General features: G+C 51.0%; 1 protein-coding gene across 3 annotated transcripts in view; it reads left to right on the top strand.

Annotated features, from left to right (window-relative positions):
• Window positions 1-15726, top strand: part of PLXNA2 (plexin A2) — a 181514-nt gene extending 165788 nt beyond the window's left edge. For all 3 annotated transcript variants that reach the window (XM_075115349.1, XM_075115348.1, XM_075115350.1), the window contains 10 exons: window positions 999-1065; window positions 1714-1860; window positions 2322-2481; window positions 3054-3157; window positions 8017-8116; window positions 10353-10543; window positions 11159-11328; window positions 13253-13465; window positions 13785-13935; window positions 14858-15726. In XM_075115349.1, coding sequence (XP_074971450.1) covers window positions 999-1065; window positions 1714-1860; window positions 2322-2481; window positions 3054-3157; window positions 8017-8116; window positions 10353-10543; window positions 11159-11328; window positions 13253-13465; window positions 13785-13935; window positions 14858-14953 — 1399 coding nt within the window. In that variant the 3' untranslated portion in view covers window positions 14954-15726. The remainder of the gene's footprint in view (window positions 1-998; window positions 1066-1713; window positions 1861-2321; window positions 2482-3053; window positions 3158-8016; window positions 8117-10352; window positions 10544-11158; window positions 11329-13252; window positions 13466-13784; window positions 13936-14857) is intronic.
• Window positions 15727-15932: the final 206 nt, after the last annotated feature.

Genomic DNA, 15932 nt, shown 5'->3' with positions numbered 1-15932 from the left:
GCACGGTGATGGCTCCGGCAGCAGAGCGGCCAAGGGGATGAAGGCGCAGAGAGATGCCCAGACCCAGCGGGGCTGCCGCCTTGCCGCAGGTTCATGGTGAAGGTGCAGGGAGGCATGGTCCCCAGAGCAAAGGGTGCTGCAGGGGGCAAGGGGTTGGATCCACCCCTCTTAGCTTGCTGACATTTGGACCTCATCCCGGTATCTCATGTGGCGTGAGGGGAAGGCCGGTAGCAATGGCAATGCCGTGGTGCGGAGAGCCAGGCTGCCCGGGCTCCCATCTGCAGCTGGTTCAGCTGGCAGCAGAGCAGCCCTCCTGTGCACGGCCTCACGGGCAGGCTGGCAGCCTTGCCTGCCCCCCTGCTTGCCCCCCTGCCTGCCCCCCTGCCTGCCTGCCACCCCCAGCCCAAGCTGCCTGGTTGGGGCTCAGGTGTGGACAGGGAGACACCCTGCCACCAGCACTGCCACCCTGTCCCAGGAAAAGAGATTGTGGTGCTTTAAGGAACATCTCCGGGTCCTGCAGAGCCAGCATTAAAAACTATCATTAGGAGCCATTGTATATAAATTAGAGATAATCTTGGGTACAATGTGGGGAGAGGACGCTGGGTGGGACTGGGGAGAAAGCTGCAATTTCCCTGCCATTGTCACTCTGCTGTCCCTGATTGCCAGCAAGCTGCAAATCCCAGTGATTTACCGAGCCAGGCTGTAATTTGCACCACGTGCAAGGAGGCGAGTGTCACCGGGCTCCCTGTCACCAAGCCCCATCAGGACTGTGACAGGCTGTCAGCTGGGCAGGCTGCTGTCAGCCCGATGCAGCAGGGTGGGGGGCACAGCGGTGGCCGCATCCTGCTGCCTGCCTGCTCCCGCACCACGGCCCCGGTTCAAATCACCACGGGCGCTGTGCCGGGGGGCAGCTGGCTGGTGCCACCTGGGGAGATTTGGGGCCTCTGATGGGTGGTTTGGTTTTGTATGTTATATGCATGTCCTCCTGGCTTCCCTAGGACTGAGTCGGTGGCTGAGAAGATGCTGACTAACTGGTTCGCCTTCCTCCTCCACAAGTTCCTCAAGGTAAGGAGAGATGGAGCTGAGACCCTGCTGCTACTTTGCTGTCTCACCCACCAGCCATCCCCGGGGCATATCTGGGCTTGAAATTCTTTGGTCAGACTCCGAGTCAAAAGGCGTAGTAGCAAGGCGGGGGGTGGAAACCTGCTCGGAGATGCCTGAACCTGGGGCTGCTGTTACGTGCTGTTACATGGGTTGAGCCGACCTGTCACAGCTGCGTCAACCCTCAGATCGCCAGGTGTAATTCTCGTGTAGTGGAGTTTCTGCTGCACCTCTTTAGCAGTTAGGAGAAATTCTCACATCTCTTTGCCTATGCTTCCATATTTTTTAACTTTATTTGTGTTTTTGGAAGCCCCACAGAATTTGCTTCGTGGGAATGAACAATGAGATCAAGATCTCAAATTCCATGTAGGTTCAGTAGAGATTTACCAAGCCAAAGACAACATACCCCGTTGAGCAATGGAGCTCATGGTTTTGGCTGTCCTCTCCGGGAGGTGCTGGGGGCTGAGTCTGGTTTGCACATGTGCTAAAGACTGAGTCAACGGGACTATGGCTCCGCTGAAATGAATCGTCCAAACCTGTCTGCAGCCAGTGGCTCTGGAGGAGATGCACCTTCACCTCTGTGTTAGTTTTGCTGTCTGTCTTGTTGTGTAGGAATGCGCTGGAGAGCCGCTCTTCATGCTCTACTGTGCCATCAAGCAACAGATGGAGAAAGGTCCGATTGATGCCATCACAGGAGAAGCCCGTTACTCCCTCAGCGAGGACAAGCTGATCCGGCAGCAAATTGAGTACAAGACTCTGGTGAGTGATCACTGTAGAGGCTGCCATGAATCGCTCCTGTCCTCCCCACATGGACATGAGCTGGTCTGACCTTTAGGCCAGTGCTTAGGACACCACCATGAAGCACAAGCGTTGCTAGTGCAATAAAGCCTCATGCTGCTAGACCCGTGCCCAAGTCGCGTGTGCCCCTAACTTGTGGGTACAAATAGCCTGAGCTAAGGTTTTGAGAAGCAGGGTTTGAGGGCAGTGTTTTATCTCCCTGTGCATTGAGCATTGCCCTCCCTCTAGCAAATGAAAGTGGACATCCAGGGCTCTTACCTTAATAACCGTTATAAAGACATACCAGATGCAACAGCAACAATGCAAATAGGGGTGTAGCGGGTTTTTATGAGAAAGGGTAGTTGTGACAGATGTGGTTACAGTCCTCCTGGATGCTTGTCTGAAGCCCTTTAGAGCATGGTGTGGTTCTCCTTCCCTTCTAGATCCTGAACTGTGTGAATCCGGATAACGAGAACAGCCCAGAGATCCCTGTGAAGGTGCTGAACTGTGACACCATCACTCAAGTCAAAGAGAAGATCCTCGATGCCGTATACAAAAACGTCCCATATTCTCAAAGACCAAGAGCTGTTGACATGGACTTGGGTAGGAGCTTCCCTGCCTCATAGGAAGGGGAAGATCAGAGAGGTGGTTGTTATCAGTGAAATTCTGTGGGTTTTGCAGAACTTAAAAGCTAGAGCTCAGGCTGCACAAACACACACGTTTCTGCCCCTAAAAAAAACATGGGTGCTGCTCCAGCCGGATAGGTTTTGAGCTCTGTGGGATCAGCTAATTGTCCATTGACCACAGAGCAAATTATTCCTGAAGCTTCCTTCACTCTGCTGAGCAAAGCTTCTCCTCAAGCTTGTGTATCTTACTAGAGCCAGGGGGGCAGAGCGGCTGGGAAGGCCCTGCACCTTAATTTAGCTAAACACTGCAGAACCCCCTGCGTGGGAATTAAAAAGCTGCACTTTGCTGCAAGAAAACTGTCAGTGAGACCTTCCTTGTAGCAGATTTAAGAGCAGAATTTAGCTTCCTCTGGGTGCCTCTTCCTGGGAGGTGGGCTTTTCTACAGGCTCATCTGTCCAGTACTTACTTGGGCCAGAACTGGATAGAGCCTGTTCGTGCCTTTTCCCTCTCTGACCATCGTGTCTGCCTGGTTTTTGCCTCTCCCGCAGAGTGGCGGCAGGGCCGGATAGCTCGTGTGGTCCTGCAAGATGAAGACATCACCACCAAGATTGAGGGAGATTGGAAGCGCTTGAACACCTTGATGCATTATCAGGTAAGAAAGCAGCCCCAGCAGACAGCTCCCAGAAAGCTGCCTGGAGGGAAGAAAAGAGAAGCAGAAATTTAATTCCCAAGTATCTCGTCTACCGGGACAGACAGGGAGGTCACATTTGTATGATAAACCAGAAGGGTTCAATGTGCTTACGCATTAGATGGGAAAGCAACCTTGACGTGGATCTTCAAGAAACTAGCAGAGTTGAAAATTGGCTAAATTAAAACTGCCAGCCGTGCTAGTGAGATAGAGGGAGCGGTGGTGAGGGCTGAGCTGCTGCGGCTGGACGCAGGGCCAGGGGATGGATGGCACGTGGGGCTCGGGTGTTCGTGTGGGGGTCTGAGACAACCAGGAGGGCAGCGGGGAAGGAAGAGGGGTCTCTGCCTTCATTCAAGGCTTTGCAAACACCACACGATCAGAGGATCTGATGCAAAGCACTGGCTGCAGCGGCAGCGCATCTCTTATACACGTGATCTTCCTACGTCTTGACTCTTGAGCATCGTGTAAGGAGTGAAGAAGGGAAACAGAGCAAATACTTCAAATACTGTCACATGGGAGGGTCAAGGGAGTGCTGTGGGGAGGTATGGCATGGAGCCAGGCCAAGAAAGGGTGAATATCAGGGGCTACTTCTTGACAGAGTGATGACATCAAACCTCCTAAGTCTCAGACCTAGTCTTCCAAGCCAAGTAACAGGAGTTTTGCCAATAAAGTCATACAAAACTAAGCTAGACAGCGAAGATGCTCTGTGGTGCATCAGCCAGGGTGGGCAAGGTGGCCTAAGAAATTGTTGCCATCTTTAGCTTTCGCAGCATGCGTGCCCCAGCCCAGCCCAGCCCGCCCTGGAGAGGCGTGCATCTGTTGGAAGGGGCTTCTTGTGGCGCACGAGAGATGGAAAAAGACATAAAGCCAGAACTGAGGAAGGTTTGGTTAAAGAGAATCAAAGGCTTTTACTCAAAGCCTGTCTACAGCGGAGGATAACTGCATTAATTGGGACCTGTAACCTACTACTGTCCATCACTACCTACACAGAAGGGTTTAGTATTTTATCTGGCATCTTTCTCTGTTTATACACCATCGCAAGTCCATCAGCGTGACTCATGCTGTGTAAGCTGAATGCGAGCCAGTATTGACAGGAGCCATATCATCAGGGAGCGAGGCAGAGAGAATGGCATAAATATGCAAAGTGCCTGTGAAAAAGCACCTCGAGGGTCAACTTCTCCAAGCAGCCCGAAGGATTTAAACTCAGATTACTGTAAAATGTCATACAAGTTGTGCAGATGAATTCCATTGTTTCTAAAATCTGTTTTACCTGACAGTTGCAAGGGATTAACTAACGTGCAAGGAAGCAGCGAGACTTTATTGTGCCTTGATCGTTAAAAGTCATCTAAGGAAGTCACACGTGAAAGCCGTGTTTGCCTGATGTGTGTTGGGTGTGAGGGGAGGGAATACTTTCATTTTAGTGCCTGTGGGAAAATCTGAGCCACAAGTTTACCCTCAAAATAAACAACATCCTTGCAGCACTCAAGATGCTGCAGCTATTCCTGCCATTTGAATGTCAGTTTTGCTGTGAAACAACGTAGAAGTTTGCTGCCAAACATCTAACTGGGTAGCAATTGCACATGTCTCTCCCTGCTCTGGCCTGAGCTCTGCACAGACCCATAGAGCTGTTTCAGCCGTAAAAAGAAGCCAAGTTCGCTCGACTGCAACAGAAACCTTGTCAAGGCAGGGCTTTTGCCAAAAACAGTGATTTTTTTTTTTTTTAATTTTTATTTTTATTTTATTCCTACCAGGTTTTTTTTCTGTTTGAGTAATAAATGTTTTTATTGGTTATCAAAAATACAGATGCTCCAGGACTACACAGCAAAACAAAAATGTGGGCAAAGGCACAGCTTGGGAGAGGGTATCAAATCATTTGCGTTCCAGGTGCTGCTGCCTCACCAATTTAACAGGAGTGTCACATACAAAGCAGGTGTGGTTCAAGCCATGAAAATGAAATCTAGATTTCTCCAGCTTCTGGAGGACTAGTGAGGAGGATTTCTAAATTTCTAGAAAAAATGAAAGCTAGCTCTGTAACGCTCTCTCCATCTCTTATTCAGAGCTCTCTTGTCTTTATTCTTGGTCTACTTTTATCCGCTGATCTGAAGGCAAAGCCATCTCCGGGTTTGCACGCAGTAACTGGGGATGTGCATCCCGTGTTTCCATCCCAGGACACCTGGCGCTTTGTAGTATTTTGGAGAGGTGCTGTCGCCTGAGAGTAAGCGCTGAAGGACCAGAAACTGCCTGCTCCTCGCAGCCTTGCCCCTGCTCCTGATTTCTGGGGTCCCTCTGCTCCGCAGCTCCGTCCCTGCAGCTCCTGGGGCTCAAACTCCTGCCAGGGACCAAACCAGCCTCCCGCTCCCCATGCTCTGGGGCAGGCTGGGGAAGCTTTGCAGAGGGCAGTTATTTAATTCCACGAGTTTCTCAGCTCCACACCTGGCTGCTGGATTTTGGCACTGTTACGTTTGTTTTTGACACTGTTACGTTTGTTTTCTACATGTTTAGGGCGATAAAAGTACAATATATATCTGCATCAACCGATAAAATGTGTTTTTCATAGGGAGCCTTTGCAGGCAAAAGCCAGATTGGACTGAAAAAGAAATAGTCATCTTTCTGTAATATTTTTTGAACCACTTTATAGAATTACGTAGAGAACTCTATGCCTGCTGCTTATTTTTTCATTTATAAAAATAGATGTATAGGTTAAATAGGTGTAATTCTTTGTTAAATTCTCTGGAGCTTTTAAACTATATTGTAAGGAATTGTATTACATTTGTGTAGTACCCTTTTGGTTTCATGCCTATTAAACTCCACGGGAGAGTCTCGCCCTGCGTGCTTTTACTCAAGAAAAATGAAACCCTGAATTTAATATCAAATGATTTACAGTGGCCCATGCAGGGTTAACTCAGAGGCAGCAGAGCATGAATACCTGTCAGCCACTGTGAGTCTGGAAAGGCCAAGACTAGAAAACTATTTTAAATGAAAAATTAGAAGCAGAGAGGGAAGATTTGTGTGGAAAATGAGACCCAGGAGCCGAGGGCGGTAGGGCCGGCATCCTCCCTGCATCCTCACTAGCCCACACAAACACAGGGTGTCTGGGCTTCTGCACTGCTGCGTTCCTCACCTCAGGTTTTATTTTTCTTTTTTTTAAGGTGTTTTGTGCAGCACGTTTCCAGCTTGTAGAAGAATCGGAATATTTATAAAGTTATAAAACAGCCAGCCAGCTTCGCAGGCGTCTCTGGGGTTTTATGGGAGTGGGGCAACAGCGGAGCGAGATGGGAAACGAATGTGTGTTACATCTGATGCTAATTTGCACGCTGGTAGTTTTTAGCTGACAAGAGCCATTCGACCCAAAATTTAGAGAGTGAGAGTGCTCTGTGTGCATGTGGAATTTTTAATGCCTCTCTCCCAGTTAACCACAGTCCCGGTAGAACTGGATCCCGGCACAGCAGCCGGGGAGCTGCTGCCTCTGCGGGAGCACCCTGGGCTGCCGGCACGTTCACGTTCCTCCCTAGTGAAATTGAACTGAAGTGGCAGCTAATAACAGCCTCAGAAAATAATATTACCACTGATCGTTTCTTCCATTGACTTAATAAATTGGATGAAGTGAGGCAGGAGCAGAAGAGGAAATAACGGAGGTGTTTGAAGTGTTTTGCTTAGGAATATCTCACATTGGTACTGTGAAGCACAAGTGACTATTATTTTCACTATCACTAACAATAATAATAATTTGCACTTACATGAAATCTTTCATCTGAACAGAACCCAAAGCTGTGGAGGGAGCATTAGGCAGTGACGATCGCTGCGTGCAGCTCACCTCACGGCAGCAGATGTTGTACAAACACCCCTTCTGCTGATAGCGTGGGGAGATGCCGGGAGGGGGAAAATCCAGTGGCTGCCCTGGAGCTTCGCCATGCGTAGGGACAGGGCCGTGTCCCTCGCAGGACTCCTGGCAAATAATGGAGGACTTAGCTCCAAAAACAATTTTTTCTGGCCTAAAGAGACATTTCTTTTGTACAGCTCCTCTACATAACGTGCTGGCTGGGCCCCGGCGGGTCGGTCAGCCTGCGAGATGCGGTGACGCCGCTCCCCGCGCCCTCGCCCTGCTGCACCACGGGCCACAGGTTCAAAATTAAAAGACACTCAGGCCCGTTCTCTGGCAACCTGCAGAACCTTAATTAAGGCAAATAAGTTTAAAAACTTCCAGTGACTACTAGATTTATAGGGAGGATAAAATTAAACATGGCTACTAAAATCTGCTGTAACAAAATCTTGTTAGCACTAATGTTCATTTATAGTTTGACTTCCCAGCATTTAATTACTTCTCTAGTGCAGTAGAGGACTGACAATTTAATACCCTGAAAGATGGCTTTATGACTTGCTCAGCTGTAAATCAAACCTTTAAAGTTTGTAAAAATTGCTAAAATAAAAAATGGTTTAATAGGAATGTTTTATGGTCCATAACGTTATTATAGCCGTTTTATTCCCTCTGCATTGTTACTTTAATTGGATCACAACAATTCTCGAGATTCTCATTTTTATTGGATAAAATGTAATCTTAAATCAGAACGACCAAAAACATCTTCAATGCATCTTTTGATTTATCGCTTCTTTCCGTCAGTCCCTCGCTGTAGAGCTGCTGCCAGCCCAGCACAGAGCTCAGCCAGACCAGGAGCGTGTCCCTCCAAGGGCTGGCCGGCGGGATCGCCTCCCGCGCCCCCGGGAGCCCCGTGCCGTGCCGACAGCTCCTGCCGAGGCCGGGCCCGGGGGACTTGTGTTACCTTGAGCAGCCGGTGATCTTTTCTTCTCTTCCTTTGCCTCCCCAGGTATCAGACCGCTCAGTTGTGGCTCTTGTTCCCAAACAGACCTCCTCCTACAATATTCCTGCCTCTGCCAGTATATCCCGGACGTCTATTAGTAGATACGGTAAGAAGCGGAGTTAAGGGCCGGGAAACGATGGCGACTGGGCTTTGCTCCTGCTGCACTGGATGTTTTAGAGCCAGCCTGGAGCTTGCAGCTTTACTTGAGAATGTATCTTGATGGGGCTGGTACTGAAGCTGCCTTTGTTGCAGGAAGGCAACGCCTTAAGGGAATTAGGTGAGGGAAAAGCAGCAGCTTCCCCCAAAGAACCACACGACGTCAGCCAAAATGAAAGTACGCTCATGTGCCAAACAAATGCCCTTGGCTACTGGTTTTTTGCAAAGGCTTTTCCATCTATGAGCAGAACAGCAAAAAGACTAGAGAAGCCGAGAGGAGGGAAAAGGAAATGTGAAGCCCCATGTGAGCGGCCTTTGGGAAAGAGGGTCTTGGAAAAGCCCAGGGAAAGGCTTTTGCCTCCGAGGGGATGGATGCTCGGCGCACCCGTGGGGCTGCCGCTGCAGGACAGCCACTTGACGTCCCTCGCACATAAGCAGGGCTGCACCAGCGAAAAGCCCGATTCCTTCATCTATTTCTTCTCTAAGTGGAGGATCCTGAATTCTTAGCTAATGGGTCAAAAATGGGTAGCAGCAATCTTAACTCGGTGTGCTCGGCTGTGCACACCTGGGAATTCATTACTCGCATTATAGCAGGGCTCGGCACTTCACAGAGGGTCCCTGAAGACGCTGCAGCCTGAGTAAATGAGTCTGCAAGGTGCCAGGTGTGCGTTTATAGCACTAAATCCCCAGTAATAGTAATAATAGACTTCCATAAAAGGCAGCAGTGGCAAAATCTCTAGTGCACTGATCTTTCATTATCTTTCATTTTACACAGTGTTTTACAAACGAGAGGTCTCCTGACAAACCCGTCTTCCTCTCTCAGTTATAGCTTCCAAAACAATGTGTTTTTCTCTCGAGCAAGGGTTCCGAGGAGCCGTCCACAGGAGAATCTTCAGGCAAAAGCCAGGTGAAAAAGGCATTTCTCCCTGCGAGGTGTAGTTCACCCGCGTGCCAGCGCTTCGGGTGATGGAAAAGCCAAGGCTGGGTCACACAACCTGAGTCTTCGGTGCTCGTTGATCTATGTCAGATGGAAAAGTTTTTGCAAACTACCAATGTGAACTATCATCGCTTATGTTAAGATTAATACCTCTAATTGTGCAGACAGAATTTAAATTAGGTACTTATTTACTTCCCCCATTATATATCAGTAGAGAGCTATGTTTAAAAATAGAATTACTAGATGCTTCCCTAGCTGTCCCCCTGTCTGTCTCCTTAATTATATCAGTTGGAGTAGTCATTTATCTACGCCTTAATCAGGGATGAAAATCTAGCTACTTTGGTAATGACTTGTGTATTTCCCTCGGCTGATTTATGATTGATCCCCTTATTCTTGCTGAGGAGGGCGAGCAGCGCATTGGAGGCTAAACTTGAGAAAAATGCACAAGATTCTCGGAGAACAAAGAAATTTAGTGAGAACAGAAAAACCCAGCAGCGCCTGGCAGTGCTAGTCAGCCCCGTGTCTCAGCTTGGAGATGCCATAGATGGGATCCAGGGAGGCACATTGCTTGGGAAGTTAAATATATCTCACATCCCTCCGTGGTTTCTCAGCAATTAAGGGAAAAACCTTTGTCTGCTCCCCTTTAAGCTCCCCTTTGCCTGCTGGGAAGGAGGACAGACGTGGGGACAGTGGGGAGGCCACCCCGCACAGCCCTGCGGGTGGCACGGCTGCGATGCAGGGCTGGCCTCGGGCTCTGCAGTCGCTGCTCAGCTTGAGCCCTTGTTGCTCTAATGAAAGGCTCAAGAACAACAGTTTTCTTCTGCCCTTTGTGCCGCACAGCTTGTTATTATTTACAAAATACTGATACCAGGCCTCCGGTGCCGCAGGAGTTGGTGCCCAGGGTTAATGTGTTAATGAGCTGTAACTCAGGGAGATGTCTTGCGTGGACTCGTATGATTGAGTTCACATAAGTAAAGGGTGTGAAGGGAGCGGCAAAGTCCCACGTCTGAGTGTGAAAACAGAAAGGCTCAAGTCTGAGGGACTCTATTTGGTGAAGACCAACCTGTGTCTTTGACAAACACCAAATTTTGTGGGTGCCTGGCTGGCATTACATTTCATTACCCCATTAAAAAAAAAAGCCAGTGCGGATGATTTTGGCATTACCAAGCACGGTGGCATCACTGAGAAGAGACAGGGAAATGAAAAGGGTTTGCTTTGAGCGTGACCAACTTCTCTTCCCGTCGCTCAGACTCCACCTTCCGCTACACGGGCAGCCCCGACAGCCTGCGCTCCCGCGCCCCCATGATCACCCCCGACCTGGAGAGCGGCGTCAAGGTCTGGCACTTGGTCAAAAACCACGACCACGGAGACCAAAAGGAAGGAGACCGGGGCAGTAAGATGGTATCCGAAATCTACCTGACCAGGCTATTAGCTACAAAGGTAACTGCCGTGCGCTAAATTCGCTTGGGAAATGCATGGGGAGGTCTGTCCATACACCTTGCCGGGGGTCCTGTGCAGTCCCTAACGATGCTCAGCTCCAGGGGCGACTGTCCCTGCTGGGCTTTCCTGGGCCCCAGGAGTTGGGTGGCTCCTGGAGCAGCAGCAGAAACACAGCCCAGATTCCCTCACACTGCACGGTGATTGCTGCCATACTTCAGTCTTCTGCGCTGTGTGAAGTTGAAGAGATGCAGCAGTTCCTGTAAATATTTAACCAGTTTCCTTGGCCAGAGAGAGCATTCCTGTCTTTCACCGTGTGTTCATCACTGTAGATAACACAGATTTGGTTTTGAAAGCAAAATAAATTGGTTCAGGTTAGAAATAAAGAGAAAGTGCAGCCATGAGTAGCTGCAGGCTGGAGCATTCCCCCAGGGCCCTCTGGCAGCACAGTCGGTGTTTGTTAAGACCCCGACCTTATTATTCCTGTGGCGTCCGTGGCGGCGCTTTGCAGGGCTGTGCAGAGCCGGTAACACCATCTGGCCTCCCCTCCTGCCACCGCGGCTTAGCCAAGCGTGCGCCCGTCCCTCCCTTCACCTTCTCGGTTGCTGCTCCCATTAGGGTACGCTACAGAAATTCGTGGACGACTTGTTTGAGACGCTGTTCAGCACCGTGCACCGCGGCAGCGCGCTCCCGCTGGCCATCAAGTATATGTTCGATTTCTTGGATGAGCAGGCGGATAAGCACGGCATCCATGACACAGACGTGAGGCACACGTGGAAGAGCAATTGGTAAGAATGGAGGAGGAGGGTGGAAGTGGGGGCAGACCTGAGTACCGAGCAATTATCTGTGCCCTGGGGAAAAACAGAGATGAGGGAAGAGCTTTGGGAAGGCTGGGAACAGCCAAGTCCCATAGCTCCAAAGCATGAGAGGCACCACAAAGCCGTGCTAATGCTTTTCAGCCAGCACCGCTGCTGTCCCAGTGCCCTGTGCAGGTATGGCAGTGGGGTTTGGTCCTGGTTTGTGCTGCCCCCCCGAGGGCACACACAAGCTGAAACCCCAGCGCAGCGTTAAACCACGAGCCCGGCTATCTCTGAGTCCTCTGCCCGAGTGGGAGCTGGGCACTGGCCTCAGGCTGTAGATGCACTCACCCGGACTTTGGAAATGGCTGGGTTTGCAGGGCCGGTCTGCTAGAGGGAAGCAGGTTTCCGTGCCCGCACCACCCTGCCTGCGCAACCGCGCTGTGGCACGAATGCCGGCGCAGCTGGGAGGGGAGAGCTTGGCAGAGCGCTGCCCCTTCCCCAGTGCTTCGGGCAGCAGCTGGAGCGTTTGGGCGGTGGGAGGGGGTGGCAAGGGGGGAAGGAGCCAGCCCCATGTGTGGCCGGCACGGACTGCAGCCAGGTTCAGCCTCCTCTGAACAATAGGAGCTCTCACGTCTCTGCCTCTGCTGTTATTTTAGGATTAAAAGCTCCGTGGGTTAGAAATTTACCTCTGCGAGGAAGAAAAAAAAGCACAACAAATGGTTGCTCCCTCAAGACTTTGTATTTTCCGCAGAGTCCCTCGTGGTTTAAAAGGCCTCTAATCATCACGGCTGCAAAAGCTGGGTTCCCTGCTAAGGCTGTGGGAAGCTAAAAACAATTTACTGAAAGCCTTAGAAGAAGCAATTATTAGGATAAAAATTCTAGAATCGCAAAAAAAAAAAAGAGACTTCTGGAGCAATAATAAAGCAAGCGCCGACTGGCAGAGTTTGCTCTGCCAGAGCCATCAGCCCACCCGAGCGCTGGTCCTCCCTTCTGCCCCGGGGCACGGGGGGCTCCGGAGAAGGGTGGGAATTTGGTCTCTGAACTAACAGCTCTGCTGAGCACTTTGGTTGGCTGCAGCACTCCCAGAAAGGAAATTTTGGTGGGAACGTGGGAGAAGGCTTATGCCACGGGACCAGGTCAAAGCAAACACAGGGGCTTGGAAGAGAGAGCCGGGGTAATGAGGGGTCGGGGGAGCTGGTGGTGCCGGGGTGCGGCTGAGCCGCTTGCCTTCAGTGCAGCAAGAGTTAAGGCTGAAGCCTTCAGTGCAGCTAGCTGGATAGAGGGAGCGAGCTGAGACTTGAAAGGTAATAGAAGGCAGCAGCTGTTTTTTTTGATCCTGCTATACAGCCAAAGAAAAAAGGAATAATAATTTCCCTTTGATTACAAAGGCCCCGGGATTTGGGGACAAAGCCTCTGATGCCTGCTGCACTGCTCACAGATGATGGACTGCGGAGTGGCCGGGCAGCGGCGGCTCAGCGTGGGGGCGGCAGCGCCACTGCCCCGGGCGCAGCCCTGCACCGCAGACTCCCACTCCAACGCGCTCAGTTTAATGGGCCCCTCGCGGAGCTGCTCACCCGGTGCCACCGAACACCGCTCAGCTCTGCCCCGGCACAGCCAGCCTGTCCTCAGCGCCGGCTGCCCGCCGGGCTCTCCCCTCCTCTGCCTTTCTGTGCAGGATCAGGCCCCAGAGCGGTTCCTGGGGTGTGCAGGGCAGCGGTGTCCAGCCCAGGCATAGCGGGACCCATCACAAGCAGGACTGGGCTAACTGGTGTTTGATGGACCTGGCCCAGCTCCCATTCAGGTCGTTGCTGCTTCCCACCATCTTTATTCTGCCTGGGAGCACAAACTGCAGCAAGCATCTTTTCCTAGCCTTTGTCTTAATACATAATTCTGTTTCTTGCTTTCCCTACAGCCTCCCTCTCCGATTCTGGGTGAACGTAATCAAAAACCCCCAGTTCGTGTTTGACATCCACAAAGGCAGCATCACAGATGCCTGCCTCTCCGTCGTGGCTCAGACCTTCATGGATTCCTGCTCCACCTCGGAGCACCGCCTGGGCAAGGATTCCCCCTCCAACAAGCTGCTGTACGCCAAGGACATCCCCAGCTACAAGAGCTGGGTGGAGAGGTGAGCAGCGGCGCGCGGGCGGCAGCAGCGTGGGTCCAGGGCTGGCTCCAGTCCTGCCCGACCTCCTGCACCGAGCGGCTTTGCTCTCGGTAGCCAATGATGCAGCAGGGTGGCTCTGGCAGCGAGCACAGCTCAGCGCTGCCGAGCATCGCCGCTCTTGATTTCAGCTTGTTACAGGCCGGATCCCGTTTTGCTAGATGTAAGCATAAAGCAAAATGATGTCCTTTTCCCTGCAGAGCCAGTTTAAATCCCAAGGAGAAGAGGGGCATTTTGAGCCTCCGTGTTTCTCACGGCCCGCCTTGGCCCTTCCTTCCCGCAGGTATTACGCAGACATTGCCAAGCTCCCCGCCATCAGCGACCAAGACATGAACGCCTACCTCGCTGAGCAGTCGCGCCTGCACTCCGCCGAGTTCAACATGCTGAGCGCCCTCAACGAGATCTACTCCTACGTCAGCAAGTACAGCGAAGAGGTGGGTGACCCCCGGGGCGGGTGCAGAGGCTACGGCACCCCGCGGCACGTGCGGCGTGGGAGAGGAGCCGCGGTGCTGTGCGGTAGCGGGTCGGGCAGCGATCGCCCGTGCTGCTGCCCAGCACTCCCCCCTCCTCCCTCGTCCTTGATGCAGCACCACGGTAGCTCGCACCGCTGCTGCCCCGCTCTGTCCTGTTCATGCACAAGGTGGTTCGGGTCCTGGCCGTGCCTGTAGCATACTTCCCAGGGGACTGGGAGCTAAAATATTGTGGGAGCAACTGCATTCCTCAGCCTTGGCTTATGCCTAGTGCAGCCCACTCCTAAATGCAGTGGAAAATCACCGTGACCCAGTGAAGCTCCCCAGAAACATCCCTGTCTTTTGGGAAGCGCACAGTACAAATCCCGTGTTGCGGTGACGCAGACTCCTCTGTGCAAAGAATCCCTGGCAGCACGAGCTCCTCTAATGAATGCATCACTTGAAACCAAGTTCTCGCCATCTGTTCCATCCCTCCATTTCAGAGTAAGAAGAACCTATTTTGCAATTATGTCCATTAAAGGGAAAGGTTTTGTCATTTAATTGCGTGTATGCATTTGTGATACAATGCCACAGCGATTTTCCTATTAGGGTTTAAAAATCTCATAACTTTCATGCTAAATGAGACAAGAAAAGTGGAGTCTAAGGTACAAGAGCGGGACCGATGGTGCGTGCGGGCAACATGCACCGAGCAGCCCGACGAATCGATGAGCACGGCTGCGACGTGGCGAAGCGCTCATCGTGTTGCTTTGCCATTCGGCATTTAAGTTTCACGCATCCACAGTTCACGTTGCTCCCGTCCTGCTGCCTACCCGCCCCCACCACCCCCCCTCACACACTGACTTCTTTCTCTTCTTTTTTTCTCCCTTTTTATTTTTTTCTGTCCCAGCTCATTGGGGCTCTGGAGCAGGATGAACAGGCACGTAGGCAGCGTCTGGCATACAAAGTAGAGCAACTTATTGGTGCCATGTCTATTGAGAGCTGAAGAAAGGTTGCGGTGCTCACAGATGGCAAAGGGCAGAGGATTGCATGGACTCTCGGGAATTAAGACGGAGAACAAGCAAGAAAGGCGCTGGACACGTATAAATACCAAGGCTCTTATGGAGGGATCAGAGACTGGCCCAAGGACTGTGTTCAAAATCATCTAGGATCCGGTTTGAAAAGGCAGGAAGAGGGAAAGACAAAGCATCTCAATCAGAGTCAAATCAAGATGGATCAATTCTGCAAGTATACATGGAAAGAAGGAACCTGGGAAGTCTGGATGTCTCCATGACTGCTGCTTTGCATGAAAATTGTTTGATGTATATTAGAAAATAAAACTTTATTTAAAGGTTTTTTTTAAAAAAAGAAAGAAAAAGAGAGAAAAAAAAAAAAGAAATAGAGCAAAAACCACAGAGGCCACAGAGATGATCCTGGCAACAAAGTCCAGCTCTGAATCCTGTCCTCGAGAGACTCCCGAGGACGCGGCTCAGGCATTCTGCGAATGGACTCTTACGCTAATTGGAAAGTCTGGAAAAGCGAAATTTTCTTCTTTTTGGGATCTTATAAAAAATATGAGCACAAGTTTGCACCACACCTTTTTACACAAGTGAAATAGCAGTTTAGCCAGAAGATAGTTCAGTGGCTGAGTAACTTATAGGCACTAGACGGAACTTTACCCGAATTGCAAAACCATCAGATCATCCAACCTGTCTTGAAATCCAGCTTTATCTATGTATTTATATAGTGTCAATATATATATATTTTTTTTAAATCCCACTTACTGTCGAACGAGGAAAAATCTGATTTTAAATGCTTTCCCCCTTTCTGCCCCCATTCTGCCTCGCCGGGCGCCGGCACCGCCGCGCTGATCCGGCAGCTCCCTGGGCGGTAGCGTGGCCGCGGTCGTGGCGTGGCCGCGGTCGTGGCATGGCCGCGGTCGGCGCGTTGCTGGTTTCTGCAGGTACCACTTGAGCAGAAGCGGC

The sequence above is a fragment of the Phalacrocorax aristotelis genome, chromosome 21 (assembly GCF_949628215.1).
Source record: "Phalacrocorax aristotelis chromosome 21, bGulAri2.1, whole genome shotgun sequence".
NCBI classification, from domain to species: Eukaryota; Metazoa; Chordata; class Aves; order Suliformes; family Phalacrocoracidae; genus Phalacrocorax; species Phalacrocorax aristotelis.
The sequence above is the reverse complement of the archived record's forward strand: the minus strand, read 5'-3'. Positions and strand labels throughout refer to the sequence as shown.